General features: G+C 40.3%; 2 protein-coding genes across 13 annotated transcripts in view; both read right to left on the bottom strand.

Annotated features, from left to right (window-relative positions):
• Positions 1-219: 219 nt before the first annotated feature.
• On the bottom strand, positions 220-10,314 carry mki67 (marker of proliferation Ki-67). 8 transcript variants are annotated; one of them, XM_030121607.1, is made up of 19 exons: positions 10,157-10,314; positions 9,525-9,627; positions 9,012-9,093; positions 8,665-8,780; positions 8,417-8,486; positions 8,251-8,317; positions 7,330-8,004; positions 7,015-7,247; positions 6,753-6,921; positions 6,651-6,686; positions 6,051-6,584; positions 5,684-5,802; positions 5,405-5,588; positions 5,157-5,297; positions 3,960-5,044; positions 3,728-3,773; positions 3,590-3,637; positions 2,474-3,223; positions 220-2,249 (listed from the first exon to the last, which is right to left on the bottom strand). In XM_030121607.1, exons 2-19 carry the CDS (start codon positions 9,611-9,613, stop codon positions 448-450), a joined length of 6,246 nt encoding a protein of 2,081 aa, XP_029977467.1. In that variant the 5' UTR covers positions 9,614-9,627; positions 10,157-10,314; the 3' UTR covers positions 220-447. The 8 variants fall into 8 exon arrangements, with proteins under 8 accessions (XP_029977467.1, XP_029977464.1, XP_029977468.1 ...); XM_030121604.1 differs by having other exon boundaries at positions 6,051-6,446; positions 6,483-6,921; XM_030121608.1 differs by having other exon boundaries at positions 6,051-6,438; positions 6,577-6,921.
• Positions 10,315-13,402: 3,088 nt separating this feature from the next.
• The window catches only part of raraa (retinoic acid receptor, alpha a), a 196,719-nt gene continuing 193,168 nt past the window's right edge, over positions 13,403-16,953 (bottom strand). For all 5 annotated transcript variants that reach the window (XM_030121478.1, XM_030121479.1, XM_030121482.1 and 2 more), the window contains one exon: positions 13,403-15,966. In XM_030121478.1, the coding sequence (XP_029977338.1) occupies positions 15,770-15,966 (197 nt within the window). In that variant the 3' untranslated portion in view covers positions 13,403-15,769. The remainder of the gene's footprint in view (positions 15,967-16,953) is intronic.

The following is a 16,953-nucleotide window of genomic DNA, read 5'->3' as shown; positions in this document are numbered from 1 at the left end:
TTTACTCCAAATAAGCTTCATTAAATGAGCATTGCGTTAAAACAAATCCATTTACAGCGATGATTTGCCAGTTATAGTTGTTAACCGATGTGAGTTGTGTATTTTGGCTGTTGTGTTGTAGAATCTTCCTAGCATCAGGATAGTCTGAATAAATGTGAAAAACAATTTCAGACAACTTTTTTCAATGTACAAAAAAAATTTAATAACCACTTTTTTTCCCCAACCATAAAAACATTTGTAAAATCAGTAATGAATGCCTTACAACTGGTGACAACAAATGTTAAAATGAGATTCCCTGTTGTATTCAGAAGAAAAAAAAAAGCAGTGCATAGTTTTCAGTCATTAAAACCCACTTTCAAAAAATAAAAAGCCTTAGATTACAAACAAAAAAAAAAAAGTACAAAAGGTTTCAAAAAGTATTGTGTTTAACAATATCTACAAAAGCCCTCATTTCTTAGCTGATCTTCCTCTTCTAGTTTTTGGCTGTGCCTCAGTATCGTCCTTCTTTGAGATGACCTGGTCCTCTTCAGGAAGCTTGTTTGTGGACTCCTCTTTGATATCGGTGACCTTTGCCCCTCGCCTGGCTCTCTTCACAGGCTGAGATTTCTGATCCGAGAGATCCTCCTCTTCAGTTTTGGTGGCACTCTTTGACATATTGTTGCTTTCAGTATCCTTTTGGTCTCCGGACTTCAACTTCCTGCCTCGAACGGCCTTCAGAGGAGTTACTTCAAAGACCTCACAGTCTGCTTTCCATTTAACAGATCTTTTAGATTTCTTGTCTTCAACAGCGTTGCTTGAATCTTCAGTGGAGTTCACCTGGTCACTGCTCACCATCTCTTCAGTGTTTGTTTTAGCCTTTGTTGCTGCCCTTCTCCCCCTTTTGACAGGCTCCACTGGAAGTGGAGCAGGTTCTGGAACCACATCAGTGACTTCTACACTGCTCTCCTCTACAGGAACAGCGGCACCTCGACGTACTCTTTTGGCTGGAACTGATTCAGAGACCTCATTTTTTGCTGAGGTTTTGACCCCCCTCACTCTACTTGGTTTGGTTTTTACAGCATGAGTGGACTCAGTGTTAGTCTTCTCTTCAGTCTCTGGCTCATGCTCAGGTTTTTCTTCTGGCACCATTTCAGTGACACTGGCCTCTTCAGCAGCTTGTTTTCCTCTCCTGCCTCGCTTGGGCTTGTCTGTGGAGCTGACTACAGGGACCTCCTGAACCTCCGTGGATTCGACTGGGGTTACACTGTCAGGCTCTTGTGCTTTCCGTGCACCTCTTCTAGGTTTTGGAACCTGAGTAGCTTCTTTGATCTTTTCAGGCTGAGCCGGAACTGAAGCCACCATCTCCTCTGGTGTAACAGTTTTAGCTGTTGGGACTTCTTCACTTGGTTCTTCAGGATCTTGCTCAGCCTTCCTGGTCCTTCTCATTTTTTTCACAGGCTCATGGGGTGTTGGAGTCTCAACTGGAAGAGCTGGTTCATTGTTGTCTGGCTTTTCTTCCTCTTTAGCATTTCTTCCCCTCTTTGCCCTGGCAGGGGGTCGAGCCACCTGCTTGGTCTCCTCTGGGACAACTGTGTCTTCTGTCACCTCATTTTGTTTACCAGCATCTGGTTTGGTCTTTCTCCCACCTCTCTTAGGTTTGTCAACAGTGGGAACAGGCAGTTCCGGCTGAACATCTTCTATAACCTGCTGGTCATTCACAACTTCAGTGCTTTCTGCCTCTGGTTGAGGTGCCTCAACAGGTGTTGGTTTAGTTTTTCTCCCCCTTTTGGGTTTTGATGTGGATTTTTCTTCAGGGGGTGCTGGAACATCTACATGACTGGCATTTATTACTGCATGTTGGTCTCCTGCATCTTCAGCAGATACATCAGGCACCATTTGAGTTTCTACAGACTTCTCTGGGACTTTTTCAGGTTTCTCATCAGAAGTGCCTTCTTGAGCTTTGGCATTTCTGCCTCTTGTGGTCTGTCTGACAGCAGGTGGTGCTGGAGCTTCAGTTTTCTTCCCTCTTCGTCCTTTGACTGGAGCTGCAACAACAGGTTCTTCAGATGCTACAGCCTGTTCAACATCAGTCACTTTAGATTCCACCACCTTTGCCCTTCTGCCTCGAAGAGGTTTCTTCTGAGTATCAGGGATGACAACAACTTCATTTTCAGTGACTTTGAAAGTGTCTGTCTTCACTTCTGGCACCTCAGTTTCTGTTGCATCCATTGTATTTTCTTCACCTTGAGCAGGAACCACCTCACTTGCATCTACAGGAAAAAAAGACAAAGTACATTTTTTTATTATATTAACACTAAATTATTAAAATAAGCAGTAAAATGCAGCAAGTGTATTGTCTGATTATAATTCAGTGTAAAATCTCTCATGTAAGACAGATGTGAATTATTTCTCAAAGCACAAATTACTGCAAATGTTTTCATACAGTCAGTAATACAATACATTCCAATCAGAGTTAAAAAGGGAAGATTAATACCTTCTGCCACATCAGCCTGGGGAACAGATGCCTGTTTACTTTTCTTTCCTCGCTTGACAACAGGTTTCCCTTGAGGTTCTGCATCATCATTTGCTTCATGATCGGCATTAACTTGGGATGTCTGTTTATCTTCTGGCACCTCTACGGTTTCAGCAGGAACCTCCTGGACTGTTTGAGCTTGTTCTTCAGTAGCTTTTTTGACCTTTTGCTTTGGTTTGACAGCAGGCACTGCAGCACTTTCCTCTTGTGTGAGTGCATCATCCTTGGATTCAGTGGTTTTAGCATTTCTGCCTCTTGCGGTCTGTCTGACAGCAGGTGGTGCCGGAGCTTCAGTTTTCTTCCCTCTTCGTCCTCTGACTGGAGCTGGAATGACAGGGTCTTCAGACGGTGCTACCTGCTGTTTGTCATCAGCTGCTTTAGATTCCGCCACCTTTGCCCTTCTGCCTCGAACAGATTTCTTCTGAACATCAGGGATGACAGTTTCATCAATTTCTGTCACTTTGCAAGTTGCCGTCTCCAGAGCTAAACTCTCAGCTGTTGGTTCCTGGGTAATGATTTCCATGGAATGTGTAGTATTTTCTTCACTTCCACTGGGCATGACTTCATTGGCATCTGCCTCTACTTCAGCTTGGTCTTTTAGTGAACCATCATCTACTCCTGATTCAGAGACAGTGTCCATGGCGTCTGATAGGCCAGTCTCAACGTGGACTTCCTCTGACTCGTTATCACCAATAGCTTCAGTTGGATCTGCTAAAACAGAAATATTTACTTGGTATTTCATTTCTTTAACATACATCATAGAACATTTGGGGGAAAATACTATGACATAAAAAAAGAATTTAAGTCACATGCTTCTTTTTAATGCTGTAGTCCATTTAGACAACAATTTCCACAGGAACAGAACTATGTCAAGACACAAATTTAGCCAATCCCAACTGTATTTTTGTTTTAAAACAAATAATGACCAACGCTTCCAGATTTCTCCAAGCATCAAAATGCAATACTTCAGCCTCATTTTTAAAAACCTCAAATTGCATATTGGTTTTACTATATGAAATATTATTCTGAGTATGTTTAGCGCAAAACACTACCACAGCTACATATTAGACAGCCTACCTTTTGCCATGTCTGCATTATTTTGCAGATCCTCAGCCAAGTCCAGCTCTGTGTAAAACAAGAGGCAAAACATTTTATAACCCTAATGCAGCTCACAACCATTTAAAGTGACACAACATTCTTGAACAAGTAACCAACCTTTTTCTATTGCTGAATCACAATCCAAAAGCATTTGTTCTTCAGTCTGTTAAAAAGAAGAAAGATTTGTTAAATGTTAAATTTAATGTTATTCCAAGACTTTGTCGCAGCTGGGGATCCTTTGCTTTTATGTTATTAGTGTTGGTTCATTCATTATCGCATCCATACAGTATTCTTGCATGCACTGAACAATTACTCCAGTTCTAATATGAGTACAGGTTCTTCCAATTACCTCAACTGCCTTTTCTTGTCCTGCTGGAGTACTCAGTGGCTCCTTCATGAGCTCTTCAAGGCCTTCAAAGTCTTCCACTGGTGCAACACCCCTCAGCCGCGGTGACTTCATGAGTCTCTTGATACCAAAGTTCTTCTCAACAGGTTCGCTCTTTTCCTTTGGAGTTTTCATGAGCCTCTTAAGACCAACCATATCTTCAACAGGAGTGCTTTTCTCCTTGGGGGTCTTCGTCATTGTCTTGATGCCTGAGAGAAGCATGGATGGGGAGCTCTCAGTTTTCTTGGCCATCTCATCAGATAGGATGTCAGATTCCTGCATGAATTTAGGCATCTCCAAAAGTTCTTTAGCTTCATCAAGTCTTCCTTCTTCGAGTGGTTCATCCTCCCATTGTGGAATGTTGAAAATTTGCTTTACTCCACTGAGGCACTCTTTCTGTTCAGGCTTCTGCTTGGGAGTCTTCAGGAGATTTCCTCTGATGTCCTCTACAGGTTCAGACTTCTGTCTTGGGGTCCTCATCATTCTCTTGACTCCGGTGAGACACTCTTGCTGCTCAGTCTTCTGCTTGGGAGTCTTCAGGAGATTTCCTCTGATGTCCTCTACAGGTTCAGACTTCTGTCTTGGGGTCCTCATCATTCTCTTGACTCCGGTGAGACACTCTTGCTGTTCAGTTTTCTGCGTAGGAGTCTTCAGGAGATTTCCTCTGATGTCCTCTACAGGTTCTGCTTTCAATTTTGGAGTCTTCATGATCCTCTTCACTCCGGTCAGACACTCCTTTGGTTCAGGTTTCTGTCTGGGAGTCTTGAGAAGTTTCCCTCTCAAGTCCTCAAGAGGTTTGTTTTCCTGCTTTGGTGTCTTCATAATTCTCTTGACTCCAGTGAAACACTCTGACAGTTCTATCTTCTGGTTTGGAGTTGTTGGAGCGTGTGAACTCATGTCATTGGGCTGCTGCTCACTAGAATCAGAGCTAATCTCCAAAGGAGGTATGTCACCAGAGATTGCTTCTTTGTCTCCATTAAGGAGGCGCTGGACTGCCTCACTGTTGTATCTTGTGACTTTCACAGTCAGGGGTGACACCGTCATTTGACCTGCAAAATGAGTTATGTTTCAATATTAAAACCAATGTCATAATTTTATTTGTGGTATTGAGAAAGGCTTCATGCTTTGGTTTGTTCTTATTAACAGTACTGTGCATGTTACCTGGCTCCTCTGGTGTGTTCAACATGGATGGTTCTACCAGCGATCTGCTGAGATCTACTACTGGTGTTTTGAGGACACTCTTCTCACTGTTGACAGATCTCTCCCTTTCATGTACAGGAGTTTTAAACATTTCAGAAATTCCTGAAACATAAATCACACATTAAGTGGTACAACATAACACAAAAGGCATAAAATATAAGGTCAAGAAAGAACTAATCTCTTTTACTGGGATGAGAAAAGGTGCTTACCAGTCATGTCTTCATCCATTTTCATGTCCTTCTTGGACAGTGCTGTATTAATGACCACTCTTGGTGCAGCACCAGTGGCATGTACAACCCTCTGTTTGACAGCTCTTCCCACAACAATCGTAGCAGGTGAATTTGCATGTCCAGTGCTGGCCAGTGCGAGGTCCTTCAGGCGTCTTGCAGGTGTCTGGGATATTAAAAGAAGGGGTAAACTCATTACACAAATTAAAAGACAGTTTGAAGCTAAACTGAATTATATCTTGCCATATTGATGAGTGTTACCTGTGGTTTGGGAACTTTCTTCACAGTCTTTTTGGTGACTGTCTGGCATTTAGCTGTTGGGGCAGCCCGCTGGACCTTAGCCTGGCCAAATTTCACAATGTCTGCCCAGGAATTCATAGCTGAAAAATGTCACATTTATTATTATTATTTCAGTGACAAATCAAATATTTTATCTGACAATGCATAATGAAATCAAGATTAAAAGTCACTACAGAATGTAGGTTTTAAAGCCTAAAAAGATTAGACAATCAAGTTTTTTTCTGCTACAAAATTAAATAGTACAGAGTACTGTGTCATTGTACTTCAAATGCACTTTCAATATAATACAAAGTGTCTCCAACTGAATATAATGTCAATTCCAACATACCCTTCATAGAGACTCGTGAAATTCCACTTCTGCGAATCACTTTTACAGCACTCTTCGTCAAACCTGGAGTCTTCTTTGTGGTGCTCTTCATGCTCTTCCGTCTCAGTGGTATTTTAGGAGTTACAGTGGCTGAAGAAGCCATGTCAATAACATCATCTACAGCAGTTGGAGATGGTGTGCTGATGCGAGACACAGAGAAGCGGCCTTGTACTGTAGGGGTCTGTATCCTTGAATTCAAGGGGGTTTTCACTGGTGTTACAGTGGCAGTGGGTGTGTTTTCTTTAATATTTGGACTAGACCTTCTCCTCACTGTAGACCCTGTGGACTTTCGCTGATTTTTTGGTTGGTCATTGGCCTTTGGGGTCTTTGATTTATTTCCAGGTGATGGGGTCTTGGATGCAGGCGACTTCCTTGCAGATGTTGGTGTCTTGGGAGATGCTGTCTTGGATGCAGGCGACTTCTTTGCAGATGTTGGTGTCTTGGGAGATGCTGTCTTGGATGCAGGCGACTTCTTTCCAGGTGATGGAGTCTTGGGAGATGCCGTCTTGGATGCAGGTGACTTCTTTGCAGATGTTGGTGTCTTGGGAGATGCTGTCTTGGATGCAGGTGACTTCTTTCCAGGTGATGGAGTCTTGGGAGATGCCGTCTTGGATGCAGGTGACTTCTTTGCAGATGTTGGTGTCTTGGGAGATGCTGTCTTGGATGCAGGCGACTTCTTTCCAGGTGATGGAGTCTTGGGAGATGCCGTCTTGGATGCAGGTGACTTCTTTCCAGGTGATGGAGTCTTGGGAGATGCCGTCTTGGATGCAGGTGACTTCTTTGCAGATGTTGGTGTCTTGGGAGAAGTATTTTTGCCACGATCTTGATCAAACTATTAAAACATATTCACAACATTAAGATTACATGACACAGCAATTCAGATTTTTGCTAAAATTACTCAGGCCTTTCTGTGAAAAGGTCCTACCTTCATCAAACCAATGACTGATGCTCGCCTAAGGAGTGACTCTTTCGGTTTTAAGAGACACAAACTTCTCCGCGGAGTGGCCCCTTTACGTAATGGTGAGTTTGGAGGTAGACGTTTGTCAAATAACTCTGGACTCAAATGACCTCCAAAAGACACACGCTTCTTTTTCATCTGTTGCATGGGTAAATCTTTTCCAAGTTCTCCACTTTTACGCTTTTTGGGCATCTCTTTAACTAGAAAATGAATTTAAACCATGATTATACATTGTAAATGGTACAAAAATACATACTTTAGTCTTTCAGTGAATGTGCCTACCTTGATCTCCTTTCTCTGAGCTCTTTGGTGTTGCCTTTCGTTTAGCTTCTGTTTTGGGAGACGTCATAGCTTTCTCTTCGTCCTTGTTCACTGTTTCCTTGGCTGGTGTGTTATCTTTGCTTCTTCTTCTCACAGGTGACTTGGGCATTGGAGTAGGGAGTTGCTCAATAACCTCAGTCAAAGTAAACTTCTGGGGTGTTGCTTGGCGTCTTGTTTGTGGTGAAGTTAGTTTAGACTGTTCGGCTTCAACATCAGGTGCCTCTGTCTTTGTAGCAGAAGCCTGGAGGGACCTTCTCTGCTTCTTAACAGACTGTGGAGTCCCACTGCTAGGTGTTTCAGCTTTCTTAGTTTCAGTTGTTCTGGGAGAGATTCTTGCTGCCTCTCTCTTAGGGGTGCCTTTGCATGCAGTGAAAATGAAAGGTGTTCCATCATTTTTTCTGACTGACTGAGGCTGTGGAGTGCAAAACTTTGATGAAGGCGTCTGCAATAGACTGGCAGAAGACTTCCGAGGGGTCTTGACATCAAGAGATTTTTTAATCATTTGATACAGATCATTGAAAGGGGACGCAGCCTTGCTTTGAGGCAGACAACCATCTTCTTTGGATTCCAACTCCAAAGTCTTCTCCAGGGATCGTTGGATGTTGTCATGGTTGTTTCCAACTTTCAGATGGGGGTCTAAAATGACACATCAATAAAACTAAGATGAAGTTAAATTCCGGAGCATTTTACACTAAGACCACCAATAGCAATAAGCATCATCAAAAAGACTGAAGGAATCTACAATCTCCAAATCCCACATTTACACAACAAATCCAATTAAGAAAAGTACATTAAAGTAGATCTGAAACACATTTTGTACTGGTCTAAACTGTTCTGTAATCAAGGTTAAAGGTTAATACAATTTCAACCAGACAATCTCACCAGATGATGCTTCAGAGATTCTTTTTTCAACTGTGGTAGTGCTCCCAACTTGGTGATCTTGCAGAACCTAAGCATAAAACACTTATTATCATACTTATAATTTAATGTTGTTGGAGATTAATCCAGTGCTGGACTGACTTCAGCTCTTCAGTGATTAAAAATTTACTTTAAGGGTTTCAGCTTTGCCTCCAATGGAAGATCTCTTTTTGGGTGTGGGTGCTGGAGGGTACTCGAACCTAAAATGATAATCATGTAAATAATATAAGATAACATTTGCAATTATCATGGAGATGAAAAATATTTGTATATGCAAATATCAATGCAAACCAAATCATTCAGTGACTTAGCACTAAAGATGGAAGCATCAGTAATAACAAAAATAGATCAATATCATAAAATACTCTTAAAACCAACCTGAAAGAACGATCAATAATAGTTATCACATCTCCATGCTTTAAACGCTCAGACTGCTGCAAAGCCTGCCCGTTGATACAAGTTGGATTTGCAGAGCTCAAATTTGTCACAATAACCTGAGACAGAGAAAAAAAACACTTAGAACACAATCAAATTCTAATACCATAACAAAATGTCATTTTGCCTGTATCCCATCAAGATGACAAAACAGGATTTTAAGATGAAGGATTACAATTTTGTATGGTATGGAATTAAAATATTATGCCAAAAAGGTGTCAGTATTGTTAAACTAAAGGCAAATTTCATTAATATTGCTTTTTTCTCAATGTAGTTTTATCTGGAGTTACCTCTTTATTTTCATTCAGATCAATTCTGCAATGCTCCTTGGACACTTGAGGAAGCTGAATACGGATGTCACAATCAGTCTTCCTGTAAGAGGACACACACAAAGTCTACTCAACAAAAGTAAGACAAAGGATTATAATCAGCAAGGAATTAAATGCAACTCCTGTCCATTTAACCGTCACTGAAGGACAGGGATAGTATTTATTTACTGACGTCAGCAGCTTAAGCCCCGCCTCCAAACTGTTTTTTTTTTAAATAGGACCTCTGTCAACCCACCATCAGCTTACACAAGAGTTAACACGAGTTAGTAAATGTCGACTCTCACAAATACCTGTAGGCATTTTCTGTCCATACCTACAGATACTCAAGTAAAAAGTCATCTCAGATAAAATAGTCAGAAAAACATAAAGACAAGCAGAAGAGGGAAATAATAAATGGATCATTTAAGATGTAAAAAGATAAACCCGTAGAAGAATACATGAGCCTGTGATCAGCATGCATTTTATTTGTCTCACCTTCCAAATAAGCAGGAGGCAGCGAGGGGAAACTCAGTCCCGTCTCCTCCACTCCTCTTTATCACAACTATTTTCCCATGTAATGGCATTCTCGTAGCTTTACCTTTAAAACATTAGAAAACACGTGTCAATGCCTCATAAAGTACCAGCTAAACCCCACCACCAATGTTAAATTAGCTACTTTAAACAACACTGAACAATAAATAAAACCAAGACGTAGAGTTTTAATATAGGTGGAAGGCTTGGTTTTCAGGCACCAAAATGAGATGTGTAACCACGAAAAATATAAACTTTTGAGTAACGCTACCAGAATAAGTAACTATATATGTAAAGTGACTTTTTATTTTTTAGCAAACGTGATGTTTTAACACAAGTCGGTCCATTTAATTGGATGTTGACTTGGCAGCCATTGTGTCACCCACTACTGTAAAGGACCCACAACTAACTACACATTATTACCACGTGTAGTGTCATGACAACAGTAGCGTTAAAACAAAATAAAACTAAATGCAGTCAACATATGTCAGGAAAAGTAACATTTACGGCTTCTTTACGTTACAAAACCATAACACGTTTATGTGGTACCAGTTAGACAACCTTCAAATCTATGCTCAACATGCTTTTCGCCTTACCTTTAAACCGTTTATAGACACGTAAACGTCAGGAAATCCATAAAAATCAACCGGTATTTGGCAAAGTGGACTTTAATGACTAAAACATATCAAACCTTTAGTACAACTACTACGCTACCACGCCGTACCACGGGTCTTCCTCCGACGAATAGTTAACGGAAGCTACTTCTACAGCAGCACCGTGTCGGCTGTCTCCTCTGGCAGGAAGGTGCCCTAATATCACTCCGCCGGAGGTACACAAAGGCAGTAAAACAGAAACCAAACACCGGCTCGAGTCACGCTTTAGGGCGTATTATACATCTCATTTTTATATTACTATGTTTTTAACGAGCTATTTGTATTTACGATGAGTATTTAACTAGTATTTAGATTGATGGTACTATTTTGTTTACAATTTTGGCGGAGCAATCGCACCTCGAGCTGCGAATAGTGATTTGAAAATGTTTGAAATTCCGCGCGAAGGATTGTGATTGGCTACAATTTACGGACTTATTAAGAGGGAGGGGCGTTCAAGACAACACAGCTGACTGCGGAAAAGAGGACGACCGTTGAAGTTAATAGTGAAGATTCTACTACTACTACGAGCACAAGTAATAATAATAATAATAATAATAATAATAATGGTGAAATATGTTCATATATCTATTTAGAAATAGTTTTCACATTTCCAACTTATCATGAAGTGTTGAAACATCTAGGTACCTTTTTTTTTTTTTTTTTCGTACTTTATTTACAAAATACCGTATACACACAGACCAAAACATGGCATGGAGAAAAAAAACAATGCTCGAGGTGAGGCAGGACGAAATTAAATACAATTACATAAATATGTAAGTAAATTAAATAAAATAAAGTAAAGGAATAAACAAGAAGAGAAAAAAATAAATAAAATAAAAATAAATAAATTACAACTTAAATTCGTCACATAAGGCTTTAGTCTTCACAGCTTTAGGGTTAGTGCAAAAGTTAAGTGTGTCTAGATAGGATTTCAAATAAGATTTAAAGACCACAAAGCTGGGTTTCTGACTGGCAAATTTACTTGTATGTATATGAAATTTGGCTAATAAGGAAATGAGATTAAGAATAAACAATTTCCGAACAGGCAAATCAGTAATAAAGAAACCAAATAAAATATGTTCAATGTTGAAGTTAAAAGAAATATCCAGTTTTCTATTTAAAAAAAAAAAGATTGATATCACACCAAAAAATTTGACAAAAGGCACATTCCCAAAACAAATGAGTTAATGTTTCATCTGAATTATGACAAAATGATCAAAAAGGGTCGACACTGATCTTATACTTAATCAGAGCTTAATTAGTTGGATAACACCTGTGTAACAGTTTTAAAGATACCTCTCTCTTTATTCGAAATAAAAAACTTCCTTGGTAATAACCATACCTTTCCCATTCCTCATTAGAATATAAATTACTTCAAAAAAAGATGGAAGCTGGCTTACAAATTGTATCCCTTTGAATCACTTCTCTAATGCATTTATTAATAGTTTTTTTACTCAAGAAACATCTAGGTACCGGTATTAGATTTCAGCACCATTGTTACATCATCATCATGTTACATCACTAATGTTTTCTCAAACAGAGCTGTATGTTTTAGTGTTTAAATTTGTTTAACTTCATATAATTTCCTCTCATTTTTGGCTCTGAAACGGCAGAGAATTTCTCCTCTGAAAAACTCTTACACCTTAACAGAACACAGGTGTCCATTGGGAAAACCCTGAAGTGGTCTGAAACAGATTTTTGCTGCCTTTGGATGTTTTGATGAAATAAATAAATGTCTAAATGCCAAGTGAATAATTCATGATCTTATATGGAATTATATCACCTTCATGTAGTCATAAAATGGCTGTTTTGATACAAAGATAAAGTAAATTAGAAAACTAGAGAAACTCAATCATTAAAATTATGTAGATGATGAAACTTATTATCAATCCCTTTTCTCATTATATATATTTAAAGTATTTTAGTAGAATTTCGATTGTATTCCTATGGAGCCCAGATAAGTTCCCTGGTGCTGATATTTTTCATTTCAACTGTAGGATTTATCACAGTGTGGAACATTTACTTTGAAGCTCTTGTACATGTTTGACTCTGAAACAGAAAAACGGAATTGTGAAGCCTCCCACTAGGTTCATCACAGCTGGGTACAGTCTGCTACAGGTACACAACACCCTCAGCATAAAGAATAACTGTCTCACTTGTTGACACTTTCAGCTCATGTGGACACCTGTTTTTCCTGACTTTAGACATTCATTCATTCATTTTCTGAACCACTTAATCTATGGCGTATACAGACAACCATTCATTCTCACATCAACACCTATGGCCAATTTAGATCATTTAGATTTGGCCAGTCTACTTGCTGCTAATTACACTTTGTTAGTAGGTTATAATGCATAATACATTTCCAGTGTGTTATGTCACCATTCTGCAAAAAAGCATCAGAGCCCAGGGGTGCTGTCAGATCATTTGTGGTGGCTGAGGGTTAAATAAATCTGCGATATTCCTAATATGAGTCAGAAGCAGATCTGTGTCCCTGAGCCATCAAGTAAGATTTAACAGGAAGATAACCAACATCATTAAGATTAGGATCAATAAAGTCTATCTATGATTTTCCCTCCATTTTCAGAGTGTTTAGGGATGGTCATGGTTAATATTACTCTATTATTTATCTTGTTTGACCTTTAATCATGCTGTTTCAACCATTATACTTACCGTGCTTGTGAAAGAAATACTCGTCAGAATTTTCATTAAGTTTGTACAACAGTTAGGCACACTGTTGTGACATTTTTCAATTTAAGTTCTGTAATGTCACATTATTTCAAACCATTATCACCTTATATTAAAATAAAAATGTGGAAAAGCTAAAACAGATAATACAGAGAAAAAAAGTACTCAAAAGTGGATCAGGGGAGAGTTATTGAGTTTTGATCCTTGCCACATTAATTTTGCTCAGATGCTTTCTGAAATGGCTTTGGTGCTGTACCTAAACCTTATAATATATAATGGTAGGGAAACCCCTGCATGAATACGTATTTTTCTGAGTGATGAATTAGGTAAAGGTCAAATGTCAGTGAGTTAAAATAATACAAGTATTAACAAATATCTGATGATCATGTGTCTTTAACATAAAAACTGGGAGGTTCAAGACTTCCAACATGTGTCTTCCTTCTGTTTTTCCCTGCAATAATGAAATTACACATACTGTATAAACAACACAAACACACATAATAATTATTAAATGTTGGTTTTATTTTTATTTTTTTGTTGTTTTGTCTTTTTTTTTCCAAAGTCGCTTGATAATCTTGACAAAATTGCAACATATTTCATACTTCTCAAACTGACGTTGTGTCTGTTGCTATTCCAGATCAGCTGTGGAGGGAAAAGTTGTGCGCCTTTCTGGACAGATAAAGTCCTAAATGATGAAAGCAGCTTTTGACCGTACAAAAAAAACAAACAAAAAAAAAAACATGAACGAATGCGACTCAGGAGAGACTCCCACTCTGGCATCCTACATCGTTACAGTTGCAGGATTTCGTCAGGGTCGGCGTCTCTCTCTGCACGAGTCCTGGTCTAGAACTGAAGTCGAGTGATTAAAGAAACATACAGGGGCTCAGTAGCAGAAGTGTGTGTACGTGTGTGGAACATGTGCATCTGTGAAGAGGAGGGGGTTCGAGGGGTGCAGCACAGAACAAATACAAAGAAACAGGCCAGGCACACACAATGATTCCTTCCTGAGACATTGGCGTGTGTACAGTAATGACGGTCTAGACGAGAGATGCGTGTTAACGGTGAAGGCGTTTTGGCGTAAAAGTGAGTCACAGGGTGTGAGGTTGCTCCGGATCCGGCAAAAAAGTCACATATTGGTTTTTACCACAGGTTGCCAGGGTGGGGACAGGAGGGGACGAAGGGGGGTCGTGAGGACTTGGATGACAGACATCACACATTTGGGACCTTCACTTGCCTGACCACTGACAGAGTAGAGGGATCACTACACTCTAGTCTTTTCCCTTCCACGTTATATGATCCATTATCCATTTAGAGACTATTGACAAAAATCACTTGTGTTTATTACAGTGTGTATGTACACCATTCTTCACATTTTAAAACGCTCTTTAAAGCCGAGCCGCCGTAGCTGTAGCGGGCTACGAACAGCATCCGGCTCACCTTTTTTTTTTTCTTTTTTTAATGCTTTCCCCAGAAACACCATCTTGTTCTGCTACATGGCCAAAAAAAGCTATGCCCCGACTGGAGTGCTACTTTGTTATCTACTGTATTCAAAAACATGTCTTAAAAAGTGTAGGGGAGGAAGAGGAGGAGGTTGAAATAGTCTGTGAAAGCCACATTCTGAACAGCCAGTGATTGGTTAAAGGCCTGTTCAGTATTTAGTAGGACACAAAACATGAAAGAACTTCCTTCAGTAAATGTGCTCAAAATGTCTTTTTCTTGAATCACAAACCTATAAACAAATCACATAAAAGGTAATCTTTAAAAAAAAAAAAAAAAAAAAAATCAGGTGAAGCCTAAAACTCTTCATAGTTTTAAAGAAATGAATACAGCTTATATACACAAACTCAAAGGCTACTTAAAATACACCTTAATAATGAATCTTCATTAATTTGATTTCTTGAAAGGACCTGTGACCATATCATACAACCATGTTCATACAATCATTTTTCAAAAAAAAAAAAAAGGGAAAACAAATCCAACCTGGAATAGAAGGTGATATTCATTGCGACTTGTTTTCTGTGCACATTTGTGTGTGTATGTAACGCGTGTATGCACTGGAGAGAAATCTCAACGTCTTTTGCTTTTTGTTAATTAGAATAATGTACAAATGTGATAAAACTGAAACGTCTCTCTCAATACTCTCGATGGGTATGAAAAGATTCAAACAGTGAAGGAGTACGACAATTTCTAATCTCAGAAAACATGTCCTCATTTCAACCTGCCATTCTCTTCTGGACACGTCAATCACAACAGTTCCTTAACTTTTCTATATATATTTATATATCTTTTGTACGAAATCTGTTCTTTGAAGTTGGAAAAAGAAGAAGACCCGAGTCTTTGAGGAGGGGAGAGGTCTTCTGACAAGTCCCAAGCTTGCAGTCTGCCTCGGAGTACAACAAAAAAAGTGTCTGGTGTTTGTCAAGTCTGTTTGCATCGTCCCCGTCCACATATCTGTCCCTCGGTGTCCCCCCCCAACACACACAGTCTCACTCCAGTCAAAGCTGGTCTCCACTGCTCTAGTGACCCGGCTACATCCAGATTCATTTGCATCAGTCTGTTGGAGAGCGGTGGAGAAGCAGTGGAGAGGAGAGTCAAGGGGGGAGGAGGAGAGGGGGAGGAGGAGTCAGCAGTGTTGATGGGGTAGTCTCTCAGAGAAGTCCTGAGGCCCCGCCCTGCCCTGGACCCTCACCTCAGGACAGTGTTCCAGAGTGAGGGAGAGCAGATCAGGAGGTGGGGTTTGTGTGAGTCTCCTCTTATTCAGCAGTCAGGGTCAAAGCTCCCCCCCTCCTTCACCCCCCCCTCTGTAGACCATCGAGGAAGGGGACAGAGAGCAACGAGAGGAAAAGACAGAGCAGAGGAGCGCCGTTACTACGGTGATTGTGTGGCTGGACTGCTTTGGGCAGAGCTGGGGGACAGACTGGGGCTGCAGCTGCCTGGGGGGGCGCCCGAGGCCCGGCCCCCCGCTGCTCCACTCTCCAGACCTTCTGAGTTCTCCAACATCTCCTGGATAAGGGGGGGCATGGAGCCGGGGATCTCCATCTTCAGGGTGATGACGCGCTCGGCTCCTGTAAAAACAAACACACAAGTTATAAACATAGGAGCACTGGCCCTGTGTCTGTGTCAGTTCTATCAAGAATCAATAACAAGTTCAATTTGGGAGGTTGTCAGGTTCTGTTTCTATGTAATGCCGCGTTTCCACTACGCAGTACCAGCATGACTCGACTCGACTCGACCTTTTAGTGTTTCCGTTATGTAAAAGAACCTGGAATCTGGTACCCGGTCCTAGTTTATTGGTATCTGCTCGGCCGAGGTTCCAAAACAGGTGAAGAGATACTAAAACGTGTCGTGTAAACACTGCAGACCACTGATTGGTCAGAGAGTTGTCTCTGCGTCATTGCATCATCAGTGTGCGACCTGCCATCTTTAAAAACACAGATTCAGAAGTTTACAGTAAATTTACCGGTAGGTTAATGCACATGATGGCAGCCCGCAAAACTACACTGTGGTCGGTCGAGGAGGTTCAGACATTTCTGTCCTTGGTAGCCGACAAAAAAATTCCGTGTGACCTTGACTGGGCAACACGCAATGAGTGAGCTTATCACCAACTCTCTGAGGAGATGTCACAGAAGTTACGCGTTGCGTCACTATGACGTCCAGGTACTCTAAAGTTGGTAGTATCCTGTAATGGAAACGGCCTCCAGGAAAAGTATCTGGTACCCGAGTTGAGTCGAGCTGGTCCAACGAATTGGAAATGCGGCATTCGAGTCCTGTGGTCTAGATACAGGAGTGGGTGGTACTTTGACTGGAGGATAATTCAACTAATTAAATGAAAGTCCATATATGACGTCTATCAGTGCTCAATTATAGCTATATTGACATTTGTAACCATTTCCATGTTATAAACCATCCAAATATGGCCTATTATGAGTAAAGGCACATTTTTAATATTTCAAAAAATCTGTCAAAAATGTAAAAATCACAAGATCTTAAAACTATGAACAAACTTTGTAGACATTGTCTCAAGGAAACTACATATAAAATTTGAAATTAAT

This window comes from Sphaeramia orbicularis, chromosome 19, assembly GCF_902148855.1.
Source record: "Sphaeramia orbicularis chromosome 19, fSphaOr1.1, whole genome shotgun sequence".
NCBI lineage: Eukaryota > Metazoa > Chordata > Actinopteri > Kurtiformes > Apogonidae > Sphaeramia > Sphaeramia orbicularis.
The sequence above is the reverse complement of the archived record's forward strand: the minus strand, read 5'-3'. Positions and strand labels throughout refer to the sequence as shown.